The sequence below is a fragment of the Lachnellula hyalina genome, assembly GCF_007821495.1.
Source record: "Lachnellula hyalina strain CBS 185.66 chromosome Unknown contig00291, whole genome shotgun sequence".
Taxonomy (NCBI): Eukaryota; Fungi; Ascomycota; class Leotiomycetes; order Helotiales; family Lachnaceae; genus Lachnellula; species Lachnellula hyalina.
Genome location: NW_022157405.1, coordinates 1 through 16,108, shown reverse-complemented (window position 1 = coordinate 16,108; position 16,108 = coordinate 1). Strand labels below are relative to the sequence as shown.

The following is a 16,108-nucleotide window of genomic DNA, read 5'->3' as shown; positions in this document are numbered from 1 at the left end:
CCTCAAGTAGGTCTACATAGCAGCAGTGTTATAGGTAATATCTACAAATTCCGTGAAAAGGGGCAGAGCGTGTTACGAAGCATGTTTACCTTTGAATTTAATCACTTTGATCATGAAATGTCGCAGAAGACTGACTGTATTGGTATCATAAAGTATCATTTCCATAAACAAAAGGAAGCCCATGCATTTAAAAAGACAGACGCTCATCACGCTCTCGTAAAGTAATTTCAATCATCCAAGCCCGCTAATCCTAATATCTTCAAACATAATATCGTTTATAACATCATACTTCTGCGTCGTGCTGCAATCCTGTCTCCCCTGGAATCACCTGCCGCTGGATCGGGGAGGTTCGCGGTAACAGTAGTATTTCTCGTTGTCTTCGCTGGCTCCATGCGCGTCGAGGAAGTTTTCAGTCCTAGAGTAGACTGTCTTCGTCGTGTTGTTAAAGGTTCCTTCTTCGTCGCTTCAATATCAGAGGCTTCGCCATCTTCTGGCCCTGCTAAATCCGCTACTAACTCTGGCGGGATTGATGACTGCCGCCTCGAGGACCTAGAGGCTGGCCTTTCTTCTTTGAAAGTTTTAGCTGCCGAGGGTTGCCTAGCAGGCGAATTATCGTTGAATTCATAGATGTCAAGGTTTTCCGTGGCTTTGGTCAAAACGCCATCTTTCTCCAGTTGTCGTACTTTCGCTGCCGCCTTGGCCTTTCTATGTTCCGAAATGAGGGCTGAGATGGCAGTTTCCGACACAGTCCGAGGCATGTCCTCCGGGAGTTGATGAAGAAGGGACTCGCGTCGTTTTCTGTGAGTAGTGATACTGCTTGGTAGAGCTTCCTGATCCAGTGCTTTGTTTCTGAGAGGACTGTTCTCCACAGTCGAAGATGATGCGAGTGGCATTCGTTTCCAAGCATCTTCTTCCTCTGGTTCTGCTTTGATGCTCATTCTAGCTGATATGCTGTCATCTTCAAGCTTGACGATACTACCTCGACTAGACTTTCCTTCTCCAGTTACAGCATCAACTAGGTCCTTCGTCGGCCTCCTCATCTTATCTCGTAGACTCGGTTCAGCATAACTAACAGCACCTCGAGCTCTTCTACTGGGTCTCTGGCCTTCAGAATGAAGATCGGGCGGCGGAGGCGTATCTCGAGATTCCACCCGAGCTGTAGATGGCTGTGACGACGACGGAGAAAAAATATCTAGCCCCGCTGGTGTTTCTGGTTCAAGTTCGACCTCAATGGTCTTGGCTAAAGGTTCATCCCGAGGCTTGATAATCACTTGCTCTGGATTTCTGTCCCGCGTGCGGTCCTTTTCCAGATTGAACTTAGGGACATCGGCTTTAGCTGCTTTGGCTGCTTTGGCATTGAGCTGATCTGGCGGTTTCCCGCTCTTTCTTGGAGAGTCGTTCACATTTTTAGGTGCTAATGCCCTCCTATTCGTCGCCGTTGTAGTTGCAGTGGTACTAGTTCGCTTCTCTCGAGCACCTCTAGCAACTGCAACTTCCCTTGCGGACTTGGATCCAGCATTTTCAGGTTGCGGGACGGGTTTGTTCTTGGCCCTATCTTCGCTTGATACACGTGTAAATTTGAAGTCATCTGGGGATTGCTGAACCGGCTGCGAGACAGGCTGATGTTCCTCATCGTCCCTGACACTGAACTTTCGCTTCGCCCCAGTCTTGAGCGATCCCGCATTGGCTTGGGCTACCTGTGTAGCCTGTGTGTAGTTCGTGTGTTTGGGTTCGTTAGGACCTAGACTGTCTTTGCGCTTCCTCCTCTGTTCTAGATTGATAGATTGGGCTGGATCTAGTCCAGTCAGGTCCTCAAGATCGTTCTTTCGTCCTCGTTTGGGAAGGTCAATCTTGACAGGATCCTCGTCGACGAATTGCGAGACTGGTGGAGGCCCAATCTCAGGAGAATCAGTTGTGTCTCCTCTAGCATCTGCCTCTGATACCAAGTTTACTAATTCATGATGCCTGTATAAATCAGCATGGCCCGAAAGTATAGAACGAGTGGCAACGCATTGGACGCACTCAAGGGTTTGCCTTGGATAGGCTTTATCCTCCAAAATAGGAGGCAGCCTTCCTTCTTGGCCAGCAACTGCTTCACTCAAAGTACATATATTCTTCCATCTCTTCTGATCTGGACTCGTACTAGGACTTGCTTGTGTGGTTCTCCCGCCTTGGGAGATCCTTTTCTTTCGTGGTGGCACATCTCCCAGACTAGTTATTAAGGCGCCGATTTCAAGCAACTTGGCCTCCAATTGAGATTTCACAACTTCAGTGTGATCTACTGTCCTCTGAGCCTTCCCATTTTCCAATTGATTGGCAAGGCGTATAATTTGTTCGTTCAGGCCCAGATTCTCCGCGAGCAACCTAGACACCTCATTCTCGAGGTTTCGAATTCGCAGTGATTGTGTTGAATTTGTTCTGGCGATATCGCGATTCTGGCGCATAAACTTGCGCTTTACTGTATATTATGTGAGCTATGATTTCGAAAGGCGCAAGGCGGTGAACTTACAAGACTCTATGCTTTCAGTCGGCGCTGGAACCTCGTTCAAGCGGGCCATCTGTACATAGCATGCGGCAAGTTGTTTCGATATTGGTAATAATTATTCTCGGGCTGAAGTGTATGTTATAGTCCAGGTCGAAGGGCAATGAGCGAAGGGGAAGCAAACTGAATGTTGTGAGTTTGTGCGTGGAACTTTGGAAACAAAGAAATTGCTGTTGTTTACTTTGGGATGGAAGAGGTTAGAGTGGCCAAGAGATCCCTGTCGAGCTCAACGGGATAGGGATGCATAACTCCGTAGACCTAGGTACCGCTTACCATCAAGCAACATCGAAAAGCATCAGCGAGCGAGCAAAGACCGCTACTCTACGAATCGAGGAGGATACAATCGCATACGTTCGCGCCAATAATCTATATTTTCACAACATCCCATCCCCAAACCCCATAATCCCACAACGCCCCGCCATAATGTCATATGCCTCGCGACCCCTCCCTTCTCATATGCGACAGCCTTCGAGTTCTGCAAATTCAAACTCCGCATCGACAGGCCAATCCCCAATACTTTTAGCAAGAATAACCGAGAAGAAAGCCGAGTTAGAGAACTTGAAGCAGTTGCGGGATCTCAGCGCAGGACTAGCCGGACAGATGCAGATGCTAGAGGAAAAGCTGGCTACGCTTTCAGATGGTACAGAAGGTAGGTGATACGGTGGGCACGCATTATGTGGACAAGGCTGATCTTAAGGTATCTTTAGCTGTAGCTACTGTATTAGGGAACTGGCATAATGTCCTTCGTGCGATTAGTATGGCGTCGAGTGAGTGTTCCTGCGGTCAATTCTAGGAGTCGTGGCTAATCGATGTGCAGTGAAAATCCCTAAACCGAAGGACACAGAAGAGAGCGGAAGTGATGAGACACAAAAGAAAGATGAGGCCGAAGGGCAAGGGCAATTACCACAGACTCTCGTCAGAATCCCTACTGAGCATGCGCCAATGTTGCAGCAACAAGCTGGTGCTAGTAGCGGCAGTGGAGAGTGATATCCTGCGTCGCAGACTTATGGTGGAATGAATTATGAATCGGAGTTGACATGTATGGAACCGGCGTTGATTAGATGGAGGAAGGAGGGAATTGGATTGGCATTATGATTATGGGATACCCTTGAGAGTCAATGGCTGAGGAACTTATGTCCGAATTACAAATGGAAAGGTGTATATTGCAGTTGTACCCGCCGATGTTGAACGGACTTCCAAGACATCTTATATTGTTGGTTTGAGAACGGAGTGAGAGATTAAGCAGGGAGAAATGGATATTCTGAGAGTCCACACAATCCTGGCTCCCAGGACAATTATTTGAGCATTAGTGCCATAGTGATGGCATATCATTTTCATAGAAGTTTTACATTTAGATGGGCTTTATGTCGATTCTGGGTTGTGTAAAATTCATCTCCAGTATTGGAGTATATCGACGCGTTCAAAGGTTCGAAAGCGCGTCGCGTTGGTTGCCCTGCCAATATCGTGCCAAACATGCGCGCATCTTATTAACAGGGAGGGATGAATGTTTCGGCAAGGGACATCCATCCTATCCTGCCTTATATCTCGATCGATAAGTGCACTGACAAGACGATCCATCACATCGCATCCCACTTCAACATTGATACCGACGTTACTCAACTGGCTTTGGCACACGTCGCACCGCATTCAGAAAATTGTATTCATTCCTCCTTCAAAGTCTCCGAAACAACATCGCAGCATCAGCACCAAATCCCCAGTCCGCGATTCATCAATTGAATTCACTGCGCCGCTGCACTATCCACGAGATCATGTCTCGTGTGACCCGGTCACGTAAAATCGACATTGCTGAAGACCACACTGCTCTCGCAATCCAGACGCCATTGCCAGAAACACCTACGAAATCAGGCTCCCTTGCCGAACTCAGCGTCGCAGAGAAAGTCAACGCCATGTCGACAACACTTGAAGAGGTCCCGATTGCTGCTCAGGTAAAGCAACTGAAAGCAGCCTATCGTGATGCCATTGGGGTTTCGAAGAAGGGCAAAAGGGGGAAGGGCAAACAAGTCGAGGACTGGGAGGGAGTTGAGAAGGATGCGAATACAAAAGAAAGCCCGGTTCCTGAAGCTACCCGACAGCTACTTCAGAGCCGTGAAGGTAGTTTGGTGTCTCTCCTGGAGAAAATGGCCCTGCAAGATCTAACTCCGACTGCTCCAGAAGCTGGTCCTGAACAAGAGGAACCAAATCCCACACCATCACTTCCAAGTGCACGTCTTACTCGTCGCCAATTGGCAATGCAACAAGCAGGTCAGTATACTTCCACTTCACTCGATGCCAATGCTTCTTCTTCGAGTGCCCTTGCTCAACGAGACTCATTTTTTACTTCTCTTTTTGGCGGTCGCCGTCCTGCTGTTCGGCCGCGTAGAATTCCACTGCCCAGCGAGAGGTTCTCCGACTACGAATCTATGACTGATCAGAATTTACATATAGCGGAGGAGGAATTGATGAAGTCAACACAAGACAGTGAGCCTGCATCGAAGGATATAAATGTTAATGTTTGCGGTGACACAAAGATTTATGGTGAAGACGGCAGCCAGCATATTCAGACTCATGTTACAGAAATTATCCGCACCCCAGCGAAGCAATCGGTCAAGACTCTCGAAGAGGTTGAACAAGCCTTTTCAGAGGAGAAATCTGTAGCCTCTATTGAAGTTGAACAGGAAGACTCCTTTGTTGAGCAGATCACTTGCCGATCACCAGCAAAACCTGTTTCTCGCATTGAGGATTCAGTTGAGGCTCTTGATCGGCTCGAAGAAGCACTGGAAGCTCTCGATCAAGCCGTACAGCCTGAGCGAATAGCCTCGCCGAAGATGCTACGAAATAAAGTTGAGCCAAAAGCAGCCGCTCCGGTGCCAAAGGCATTTAGAGAGAAGGTGAACGTTGCGGCTAAGGCCGTCGCCGAAGCTTCTCAGAAGTCAAGCCCGCCCAAGCAACAAACCCCAAAGACCGGTTATGCTTCCATGCGTGTGAAGCCAACGGCACCAAAGCAACGGCCGAGTATTAAAAAGGCCACATCCATGATATTTAAGCCAGTCGCTGCCGAGAGTGACAAATCACTTCCTGAAGAAGTCAAAGTCCAGCCCGCTGGTAAAGCACCTGTCAAACGCCCTATTAGTCTCCTTCCACCAAAGGGGCCTTTAAAGTCAACCAAGCCCCCTACACGCGCATCGTTTGAACTACCCGGCGAAGCTGTGGCACGGAAGTTAAAAGAACAACGCGAGGCCCGGCTTGCTCAACGGGAGTCTAACGAGGAGATTTCCCATACAAGCCGAGTTGTCTCTGGCCCAAAGACAATCAAGTCTGCTAAGCCGCCTACCAAGTCGACCTTTGAGCTTCCTGGCGAGGCCTTATCTCGAAGAAAGAGGGAAGCACATGAAGCTCGTCTGAAAGCCCAAGAAGAAGAAGACCGCAAACGCCGAGAGTTCAAAGCAAAACCGCTCCGCAAGAGCATTGTACCTGGTGTCGTTCCCCGCGACACGGTTGCGAGTCGCGCTCGACAGAGCAGGATTGGACTTGAACACATGGAAGACGGTGATCTTTCTGTGGCCAAGCGAGGCTCCAATGTCGGTGCGCATCGTCCTTCCCTCCAACAGCTTAGTCTTGCCAATATGTCGGCTCAACGAGCTCCAGGACCGAAGGGCGGCCTCATTCGCAAGCCTTCGACAACTAGCGGTCCATCTATGAGCGGTCTTCATATGCAGAGAACTGTTTCTGACAAAGAGGTCCTGATTCAACGTCAACGCGCCAAGGAAATCTACACTCGAGATGCTAAATTGACTGAAGATATGGAGAGAGAGAAGCAGGCACGCGAGGCTGCCGCTAAGCGCGCGCGGGAAGAAGCTGCTGAGAGAGGACGCCAGGCTAGCAGAGACTGGGCTGAGAAGCAACGAGTAAAGAAATTGACCGCGACTGACAAGGGACTAGGTGCTGGATACGGACCGGGTGGACAATTGGGGTTGAGCAGATGATGAAAGTCTATCCTGCAGTCGGAGGAGGCGTCCGAGAAGTGTATATTTGTGTTTAGTCGCTCTTTACGATTAGGTTCATTTCCTTTGTGGTTGTTCAGGCTCAGCGTTCGCGTTAGGAGTTATCGGTTACATACCCCAAGCAGAGGAGGCTGTATTCATTGCTACCATCTGATCCGTGAGATTAGATAACTTACTAATCTATAGGTTCCGTTCAGGTTGTCGTTTGATAGGAGTTGTGGCGGAGGAAGTGTAAGGATATGTCCTAGCCGCTGTGCCACCAATTCTGGCACCTCAAGTAGTCTTTGAATAAAATGAGTACCTATTACTTTCAAATATGATGGGAAACGAGTGGCTAATGCGTAAGTAACAGCAGGAAGCAGAATACTCTCTAAAATCAATTAACAATGTGATGCAAAACAATGGGTAGTGCCTAAGAAACAAAAGATTTTCCGAGTCACTTGACAATAATCAATTTAAATTTGCCTTGAAATTCCCGTCTCTCTTTAGCTGTTTTTGTATTTGTTCTTGCCCTATATAACAAGTCATTGGCTTAATTTCTTCCTACTATATTCTATCCAGACTATCCAGACTATCCCAAAGACCCAATAATCTACAAAAGAAAATCCCTCCAAGAAAATCGAAAGATTCGTATCTGAAGTCCAAGCCCGAGAAAACTTGAAGATGGCAGACTAAGAAAAAATTGCATGCCGTTTTTCGCGCGGCACAAACAGCTCAGCTATCAAGGTCTGTGACAGCTTCACTCGGTTCTCGGATCTTCCATCGATATACTCCGTATCGACCCTTCACTGCCGGGACTCCGAAGGTTGATCGAGCGATGTCCTCGGGGGGTAATGGAAAAGGCGCAATGGCTTGAAATCGGCGAAATAAACGGAGCGGACCAAGAGTACATACCGCCGGAAAAAGCCAACCTTCCAGCGACTGTCTGCTTGTAAGTCTCTCACCATAACACATGGGCGTCAAATTGATAACCTAAAGGCTGAGCGGCCAATTCTGGAAGCTTTGGAGGACTTGCGGACGTTTCTATTGATACCCTGGGAACGAGTTGCCAGGGTTAGAACTCGCAGCTATAGTACCTTCATATTCCAAAGACAATTGCTACCAATCAAAGCGAATATTTATCCAGACCGGTGCTAACCTTGAGCATGGAAGTCTTGGAACCATCACATCTGTTGGAAATATCGAGTGGGCCGAAAAGGATATTTCGCGGATTGATCTGGAAACGAAGTTTCAAAAGCTGTCCAATTTGTCCCCACAAGAACGGAGTCAGCCGTTCGCAGAGAGCCGCGCTGTAATTGCAAAATTCCGACTAGCTGGAAAGGAAACTGCAAATGCAGAACGAGGCCCTGCTTGGGATGCCCAGCAAGCTGCAAATGCTAACATTTGGGGTTTGAGGGAGATACCACCTGATCCAACAGTAGTCATGTCCCGCCCTCAGTGGGGATGGATTAATGTGTTGTTTGGTCATACTTAAGTAGAAAGTATATCTCAAAAGACATTTTAATCAAAAGCCAGAGAACATAGCTGTGTCAATATCAAGTGAGACTAAGTTTAATGTCTATAATGTGTACGTATGAGAAGCATGGATTAGATACCCGTTCTACTTTTCGCCACGGCTCACACCTACGCATAGCCTTCTTATATATAGACATTCGTTGACTTCAGAGCTCATAGTTTAGCTCTAATGTTCTTATACAAGACATGACCGAGTCTAAAGAGTGTTTCTGCATATGAAGTGAGATTCCCCTGAACTAACTAAGCCTAATTCGGAGGTCATGCTTTTCCAACTGACAACACTTCAGCATTTCCAGCACTAATGGGATTTGATTAGAGTATTGAGTTGGCTCAAGTAGTAAAAAGTATTTCGCAGCCTAAAACCAAATAAATTAGGTCATTCAACATATGATTATAAAGCCTCGGCGCCCGGCTTCTCGACGCTCTCGTCTAAAATGACCCTTGTCACCAAGCAGACCTGTCGAGGTCTTAGGCTTGCAAAATCCACCTTCGGGACCATTCGCTCCTTCATATATCTTAAGAAAGGCAAAGACAGTTCTCCGAACATGAAGAATAATAGACCGACGGTCACCGTTCGCCAAGGCACAATTATCGGCATCGAAGTGAAGGTGCAGATTGATGCAAGTCTTGACGTGATCCTAGAAGAGTTCCTTGGTGTTCCATTTGCGTTGTCTACAACAGGCGAGAGGAGATTCAGCCCGCCTGTTCCATTACCGGCTTCAGAAGAAAATGAATTCGATGCGGGGAGCTGGGGGCCACGCTGTCCTTCTGGCGAGGATGATGGGACTTCCAGCGAGGATTGTCTCAATCTGAACATCTTCCGACCCAAGCTACGAGATGCGCACAAAAAGCTCCCAGTCTTAGTATACGTCCATGGAGGTTCTTTCAATTTTGGCTCTGGGAATGCAAGGCAAATCGACGATCTTGTTGCTTGGTCCGAGAAGCCTATGATTGGAATTAGCTTTAATTATCGAGTTGGTGCTTTTGGGTTCTTGAATTCGAGGTTTATGGCCAGCAAGGGGTTGCTGAATGTTGGGTTGAAAGATCAAGAATTCGCGCTTAGGTGGGTGAAGGAAAATATTGAGGCGTTTGGGGGGGATTCGGGGGATGTTACGTTTATGGGTTCAAGTGCGGGAGCACATTCAGTATGCATGCTTTCATCGTTGAGAGATACCCCCTCCCCCTATCCCATCTTTCATTCAAACACGAACTCACCATATTACAGGTAGGACACCATTTGATGCACAACCCGGACGAGCCACCGCTCTTCCACAAAGCAATCATAGAATCCGGTGCTACAACAGCCCGAGCAGTCTACCCCTACGACAACGCCCTCCACGAAGAGCAATTCCAAGACTTTCTCTCCCACCTAAATCTCCAAAAGCCCCCAGAAGACCAAATCATCCCCACTCTCCGCCTCCTACCAACCTCCCGCATCAAAACAGCATCCGAAGCCGTCTTCGACAAATACAGCCTCTCCATCCGCTGGCCCTTCCAACCCGTAATCGACGGCCCAGGCGGTATGATCCCCAAGGCGCCCATCCACGCCTGGCGCTCGGGAAATTACCACAAAATCCCCATCCTAACTGGCTTCAACACCAACGAAGGCGCGAGCTTCGTGCCGTGGTCCTTAGCCACAACCGCGCAATTCACATCCTTTTTCCGCACCATGCTCCCGGGGCTTTCGGAAGAAGATCTCATGGAGCTGGATAAAGTATATCCCGACCCTGTTTCTCACCCTGCGTCCAAGTACGTGGAGCATAGGCGGAATCTGGGGAAGCAGTACAAGCGTGTTGAACAAGCATATGCGCACTTTGCGTACATAGCGCCCGTGCGGCAAACAGCTCAGTATGCTGCGGCTGCGGCTGTTGAAGAGGAAGAAATGCCTGTGTATCTGTATCACTTTGCTGTGGACTGCAGTGTTGATGGCGGAGCAGACCATGGAACTCATTCGTCGTTTGTCACATATGCTAGGCAGGTTAGGACTGTGTCGCCCACAATCAATGAGATTGCGGGCACGATGCATGCGTATTGGACGAGTTTTGTTACGACGGGCGATCCGAATGCCGTGAAGGGGAGGTGGGGAACTAGACCCGAGTGGCCGAGATATGTGGCTGGGGGAAAGGGGAAGAAGATGTTATTCGGAGACGGTAATGACGAGGTTGCTGGATTGAGGAACAAGGGGATTGTGGCACAGGTAGTAGATGATGTGTGGGCAAAGGAGGAATGCGAGTATTGGTGGGAGCGGACTAAGAAATTCGAATCGTGAAAAGAACATAGATGTTGTCTGTCTGTATCAGTTTACACATATAAGCTAGACTCCTTCCGAGCTTACAATATCCCGGGAATAAATTTTCATGATTTGTAGTCGTTCAAGTATTCAAAGGTGTGCAGAAAAAGCAAGCGTAGTAGTTAGTATCCATGACGAAAGAAAGATATCAAAAGTCTTCAGTCGTTGTTATTTCCATCATGAAATTCTTGATATCCACCAACCTGCCAGATAAAATCCCCTGACCCTTTCAAAGATGAAGCTGTAAGGAAATCCCCTCACCATGAAATTCCAGAGCAAAGCTTGCTTTTCATATTGTACATTGTCCATGATTCATCAGATGCAATGCGTTGCGATGCGTTGAAAATGCCAAACAACTTGTGGAGTAAATACCAGTCAAAGTCACAAAAATCCAATTCACAGCTATGCAACTATTCCTCCTTTCTCTTCCTCTCTTCTCCTCTCCTTCCCTCTCACGAACTCAACCCTTCCTTAGCATACGCAATGATATCCTTCCCACCCTCCAAATTCAACATGCCCTCACTCCCACTATCATTAAATCACGTCAGTCCAGCCTAATTCATTCCCACACAACCCAACCCAATCGAACGCAACCCGCTCCACCAAATCCCCCCAAAGAAAAGAAAAAGAGAAAACTTACTCCCAAAACATAACCCCCCCCAAAATTCCCCACCCCCATCCCCACCACCCCACCCACAACATCCCTCATACGCCCCGCGCTCCCAATCGCCTTATACGCCGTCGGTCCCGCCTGCGCCCACGCCGGGGCCCCAAGGTACAACTTCGCCTTACTGCCGCCCTTGCTCAACGCGTCGCTCCACTGCCTCACGCTCGCCTCGAAGCCCGGGGACCCGAGTTCGCACGAGGGGTTGTTGTAGAACTGCACCCAGACGAAGTCGCACTGTAGTAATAGATCAACGGGGTTGGATTGGTCCGGGAATGGACATTGCGGGGCCGAGGAGAGGTAGTATGATTTTATGGTGCTGCTGGAGGAGAAGTGAGCGCGTAGAGTGTGTGCTACGGCGGCGAGACCGGTTGGGTTGTTGTTTTCGTTGTCTGTTCAAAGAGACACGGGGTCTTCGTTAACAAACTGTATCTTTTTATTTTCCGCCTTGGTGGATAGATAGATGCTTTGCAGAGGAGAGGAGGGAAGAGGAGAAGAAAACCAACTCACCAAAATCAAACCCATCAACCTCCACGCCCCCAAACGGCCTCAACATAACATCCATACCCCCCACCGGTCCAAACAACCCCCAAAGCGTATCCGCAAACGCCGCCGCCTGTCCATCCCCCGCAAAACTAAAACCCCCCGTCGAGCCCCCCATACTCAACAACACTTTCTTCCCATACGTGTTCTGACAGCTCGTAATCATGCCCGCCAACTGCGGACAACTCAATAAACCAGGAGCAGACGCACGCATGGCATCAGTTTGTCCACCGCACGCGGGCCCAAAATTGATAGATGGATATTTGGACCCGTCGGGCTGTGAGACGATGAAGGCGAGGATCACGATGTCGATGTTCGGGTCTGCGCATTGGGCCTCTAGGGAGGAGCTCTGGGTAGCATCGCTTTGGCCGAAGTAGACGGCGATGTTCTTGGAGGAGGTCGCGTCGAATGTGTAGCGTTTCTCGGGGTCTGGGACTTGGAGGCTTGGTACTACGGTTAATGAGCTTGTTGACGAAGGTAGTTGTGCGATAGTGTTCATGTTGCCAGGAAAAGATATCGTGGTGCTAGGAGCAGCCACGGGCACTGTATCTAGGACTCCCTGTGAGCTCGTTATGGTGCTAAGAGTAGCCACAGGGACTGTGTCTCGGGTTGTTAAAAAGATGGTCGTGGTGCTAGGAGCAGCCACGGGAACTGTATGAATGGCATCTTCTGAACTCGCTATGGTGCTAACAGCATCCACACTCGCGCTTCTCGTTTTCGTAAGAGCCACTGGTGTCGTGATCGTAATCGTAGTTGTACTTCGGGTCGTTATAGTCGATATTGTTGTAAGTTCAGAGGCAGGAATGGAATCCGGTACAGGTTCTGGCTCTGGTTCTGGAGTCGCTATTGGTGTTGGTGTTGGTGTTGGTGTTTGTATTGCTGGCAGTGCTAGTCCTGCTGTCGATGTCGATATCGGTATCGATTGGAACAAACTCGTCTCACTTGGCATTGCAGTTACATTTGCACTCCCTTGATCCCCAAGCATAGCATCGATAATAGCTATCATGCTAACTTCCGTCTCCCTTAGCGCGAGGAGGAACGGCCGCAGGTCTGCTTGCGGGACTGTGATGATCGGCCGTGGGCTCTGTCTCCTGAAAAGGTCAGCCTTTGCGGGGCATACGTACGTCTTGACGAATCCCATATCTGGTAATTCTACATCCACCGTGTTTTTGGCATCGTGTTGCCTTGGTTCTTGCGATTGATAATGTCCAAATGGTAAGTTCAACGCACAGACGGACGGGAGATTGGGGAAGAGGGATAGGAGGAAGAGGATGGTTAGTAGGGATTGAGGGGGGTAGTGCATTGGTGCTGTATGTATGTGGGTTTTGACTCAGGAACTAAGTCTTTGATTGAGGAGGAAGGAATACAGATGTGACTATTCAAGTTCAACTTTATCTGAACTTATCTATATGATTCCATTGCCTTTCCCAGGTTTGTGGTAAATAGAGATTGGTTGCTCAGAGTGATAGATACATTCTTGAAGCTCCGGGGCTGATGACTAAAGAGCTGGGCTGGAATGCTACAACAGGGTAGCTCAAACGGATATACTAGCTGATCCGAGACTTTGTTCGCACGATTGACCTCTCATCGGAAATAAGAACAATTCAGGCCATTTTATAGATCCATACAAACTACACCAAACAACATACTCAACAAACCCCAAGCCTCAGAACCTCCCTCTGGGTCGATCTCACTCGAGGGCGTCTATACTCCGTAACCTGGCAATGGCACACCAGCACACCAGCACTCTAATCCAACCTGAAATCTCGACACTTATCTATCAGCTGACCCCCTCTTCATTTCCCCAAGAGTGAACAGTCATTCCAACCCGCATTCCTCTAATAAATGACACAAAACAATTTAAGAAGCTTTATATATAAGATCGTCTTGGCTCTTCACTCTTCAGCGACTAGATCTCCACTCGCTGGCTGCTACTCCGCTTGGAGGAATGATTGGAAAGAAAGCCGACTCAAAGATTTTTTCTCAGAACAAGTGAGATATCCATGACATGTTCGATTCCAAGCCAAAGTACTGGCTTGTATCATGACGCTCCTATCACGGAACACCCCACACCAAAATCCTCTTCGCATGTATCACATGTGTCCTTGCCATTTGGAAGCAGCCGAATCGAAAGAAGCGTCCAGCATGAGCCTGTCAACATGAATCTCACTCCATTAACGTTTTCAGATTAATTATCTATATGCGACGCCATTTCCCCGAGCATAAAAACTATGTTCCCTCAATACAAGCCCATTCCTCCACGAGAAATGAAGATTGAGCAAGCAAAAAACAGGTAGAGCTCATCCTGCCCTTACATGTGTGTATGAATTCCGCATCACGTTGTTAACAGATCAAACCCCAACCGTCGTGAAGTCACGGATGTGCGTGTGTACGGTTTTTGACAAAAGAAAATTGAGACCGTCAAGTACTGTAATGACAACGCCCCCGAATGGTATTGTGGTATATGACTACAAGCTTCCCCGTGCAATGCTTCTCGATAGCAGCAGAAACTCTCATAATTCGACTTTTTTTAGATAACAAGGAACAGCAAAAGCTAATTAGAAGTTTTGTGCAATGCCGGAACTTTGTTGTGGAAAGTGTGAGGGGTTTTCTATGCGAGTATTCCTCCGTGCTTGCACATCACGGATAATTGGCTGACCAGACATTTCTGCTCGTCCTGGCGGGCTGCCATATGGTTGTTCAGTACCATAAGGGTTGCCCGAGTCGTACTGGTTGTTGTTGTAGTATGGACCACCCTCACCAGAACCGTCTGATCTATTGGCTGCACTATACGATGACGACGCGTTTGAAGGTCCACGGTTTATATCAGAGCGATTGCCTGATGCGGCGGGGCCCATTTGACCTAGAGCCTCGGCCTCGCCGGGTTCGCCAGATAGTGGTCGATCACCCATCAATGCATTGTTAGATCCAGCGTCAGATGGACCATGAGTAGGTGAGGTTTCTCCCGAGTGAGCAACACCAATTCCTCCAGCGGAATTGCCTCCCGATAGTGTCGTTGAACCCTTCCGCCCAGATGAAGCTACAGCTGTTGTGCCCCATCCACGGTATCCAGAAGATCCATCCTCACGCATCTCATATGCGCCATCATGGCCAGCCGAACCAGCGACAGCAGGTAATGTTGGGTCGTTGTTAGGATTGTAACCGTACTCCTCAACTTCCTTTCGCCGTAATTCCTCAGCATCCTTGCGTGCCTTGCGTTTCCGCCATAAGTATAGTCCGAGAAGGACGAGAAGAGCAACGGCAACAATAGGAACTACTACAGCGACTGCAACAGTTCCGCCCGTACCGAGACCACTGCTTGAACTCTTTCCGGAACTTTGAAGTCCAGCAGTTGTCGAGGCAGATGCGGAAGACGACGCTGCTGTTTGAGAGGCTTGGGTCGTTTCCGCGGGAGCTGTGGAGGTTTGATATATTGTTCGCGTTACGCCACCGCTTTCAGAGGTTATCACGGAGGTGATGACAGTCGATGCTTGTTGCGTTGTCTGGGTTGTCTGCGAAGTGGTGTCTTGTGTTGAACTTGCTTGGGTACTGGTGTCTGTGCTGGTCACTACTGTCGTAGCACTCGAGGATTGATCTGTAGTCTGAGAGCTCGAGTCATGTTGTGTGGTAGAAACTAAGGAGGTTGATTGTATAGTTGAGGTGGTCTGGGAAGCAGCAGATGAGGTGATTTGGGATTGGGATTGGGAAGTGAAGGCGGAGGCTGAAGCGGAACTGCTGTTAGCAACAGATGCCGAAGTTGGAGTGGCAGAAGTAGAAGCAGGAGAGCTTGAAGACTGGGTTGGCGACGCCGTATCAGAAGTAGACGTCGCCACGCTGGAGGGCGTACTCGTAGAATTGCCCGACATTGTGAATTGCCTGGGTGCGACGATTCCAGGCCTTTTGTATTGCCTTCTGTAAGAAGCCATGTCAGCGAGAAAGAACCTCATGGTTTTGCGACATGTTGGGCAGCATGTTCTGATAGAGGTGTGAACGCGAGAACCATCTTACCTCAATCAGGGCTTAACTTTAGAATTGATCTGCAGCAGGAGCGATGTCTAGTGGTGCTGTAGAAGAGGGAAGCGATGATGTTTCGCGGTGGGAAAGAACGACGGACGATAATCCGTTGGATTGGGCTGGCGATGCTGACTGACAAAAGGTCGATTGAAGGAGAAGGGGCCGACCGTCAACTTTTCCAAATTAAAAGATGATAGGTAAAATGAGGGCGGTCACGACAATCGAATGTGTGCTTGCCTTTGCGAAAGGGCGAAAGGAGAAGGAAGGAATGGTCGAAAAACGACGATGAGTATGTTTGAGAATTGTAGGTGTGAAAGGGAAGTTGCTGGCTTGGCTGGATTGCGTGGGTGGGATTAATCTTGGAACTGCGTTGCGCCCCGACGCGAGAAGCGTAGACTCGTAGTGCACCAGATGCAGATGCGCCGAGCGAATGAATTTAGGGGAACGGGACGGGCGTAGTGTGAGAGTGAGAGTGAGTTTACAGTGAGGGTGAGTAATCACGGGGCCTCGAGATTGGGTGCTGTTACGAATTGAGCTCT

At 48.8% G+C, this 16,108-nt stretch overlaps 5 protein-coding genes across 5 annotated transcripts; 2 read left to right on the top strand and 3 right to left on the bottom strand.

The window, feature by feature from the left end:
* Nucleotides 1-275: 275 nt before the first annotated feature.
* Nucleotides 276-2,558, bottom strand: sgo-1 (Shugoshin; the record flags this gene model as incomplete). The annotated part of the gene is made up of 2 exons (XM_031153982.1): nt 276-2,458; nt 2,510-2,558. The coding sequence occupies 2 exons, from the start codon at nt 2,556-2,558 to the stop codon at nt 276-278; spliced, it is 2,232 nt and encodes a 743-aa protein (XP_031001091.1).
* Nucleotides 2,559-4,311: 1,753 nt separating this feature from the next.
* Nucleotides 4,312-6,525, top strand: LHYA1_G009077 (uncharacterized protein; the record flags this gene model as incomplete). The annotated part of the gene is made up of 1 exon (XM_031153981.1): nt 4,312-6,525. One exon carries the CDS (start codon nt 4,312-4,314, stop codon nt 6,523-6,525), a length of 2,214 nt encoding a protein of 737 aa, XP_031001092.1.
* A 1,967-nt stretch (nt 6,526-8,492) lies between these two features.
* Nucleotides 8,493-10,327, top strand: CES4A (Carboxylesterase; the record flags this gene model as incomplete). Its single annotated transcript, XM_031153980.1, has 2 exons — nt 8,493-9,203; nt 9,284-10,327. The coding sequence occupies 2 exons, from the start codon at nt 8,493-8,495 to the stop codon at nt 10,325-10,327; spliced, it is 1,755 nt and encodes a 584-aa protein (XP_031001093.1).
* Nucleotides 10,328-10,800: 473 nt separating this feature from the next.
* chi3 (Endochitinase) lies at nt 10,801-12,858 on the bottom strand (the record flags this gene model as incomplete). Its single annotated transcript, XM_031153979.1, has 4 exons — nt 10,801-10,876; nt 11,086-11,404; nt 11,523-12,646; nt 12,680-12,858. 4 exons carry the CDS (start codon nt 12,856-12,858, stop codon nt 10,801-10,803), a joined length of 1,698 nt encoding a protein of 565 aa, XP_031001090.1.
* A 1,255-nt stretch (nt 12,859-14,113) lies between these two features.
* On the bottom strand, nt 14,114-15,502 carry LHYA1_G009074 (uncharacterized protein; the record flags this gene model as incomplete). Its single annotated transcript, XM_031153978.1, has 2 exons — nt 14,114-15,467; nt 15,498-15,502. 2 exons carry the CDS (start codon nt 15,500-15,502, stop codon nt 14,114-14,116), a joined length of 1,359 nt encoding a protein of 452 aa, XP_031001094.1.
* Nucleotides 15,503-16,108: the final 606 nt, after the last annotated feature.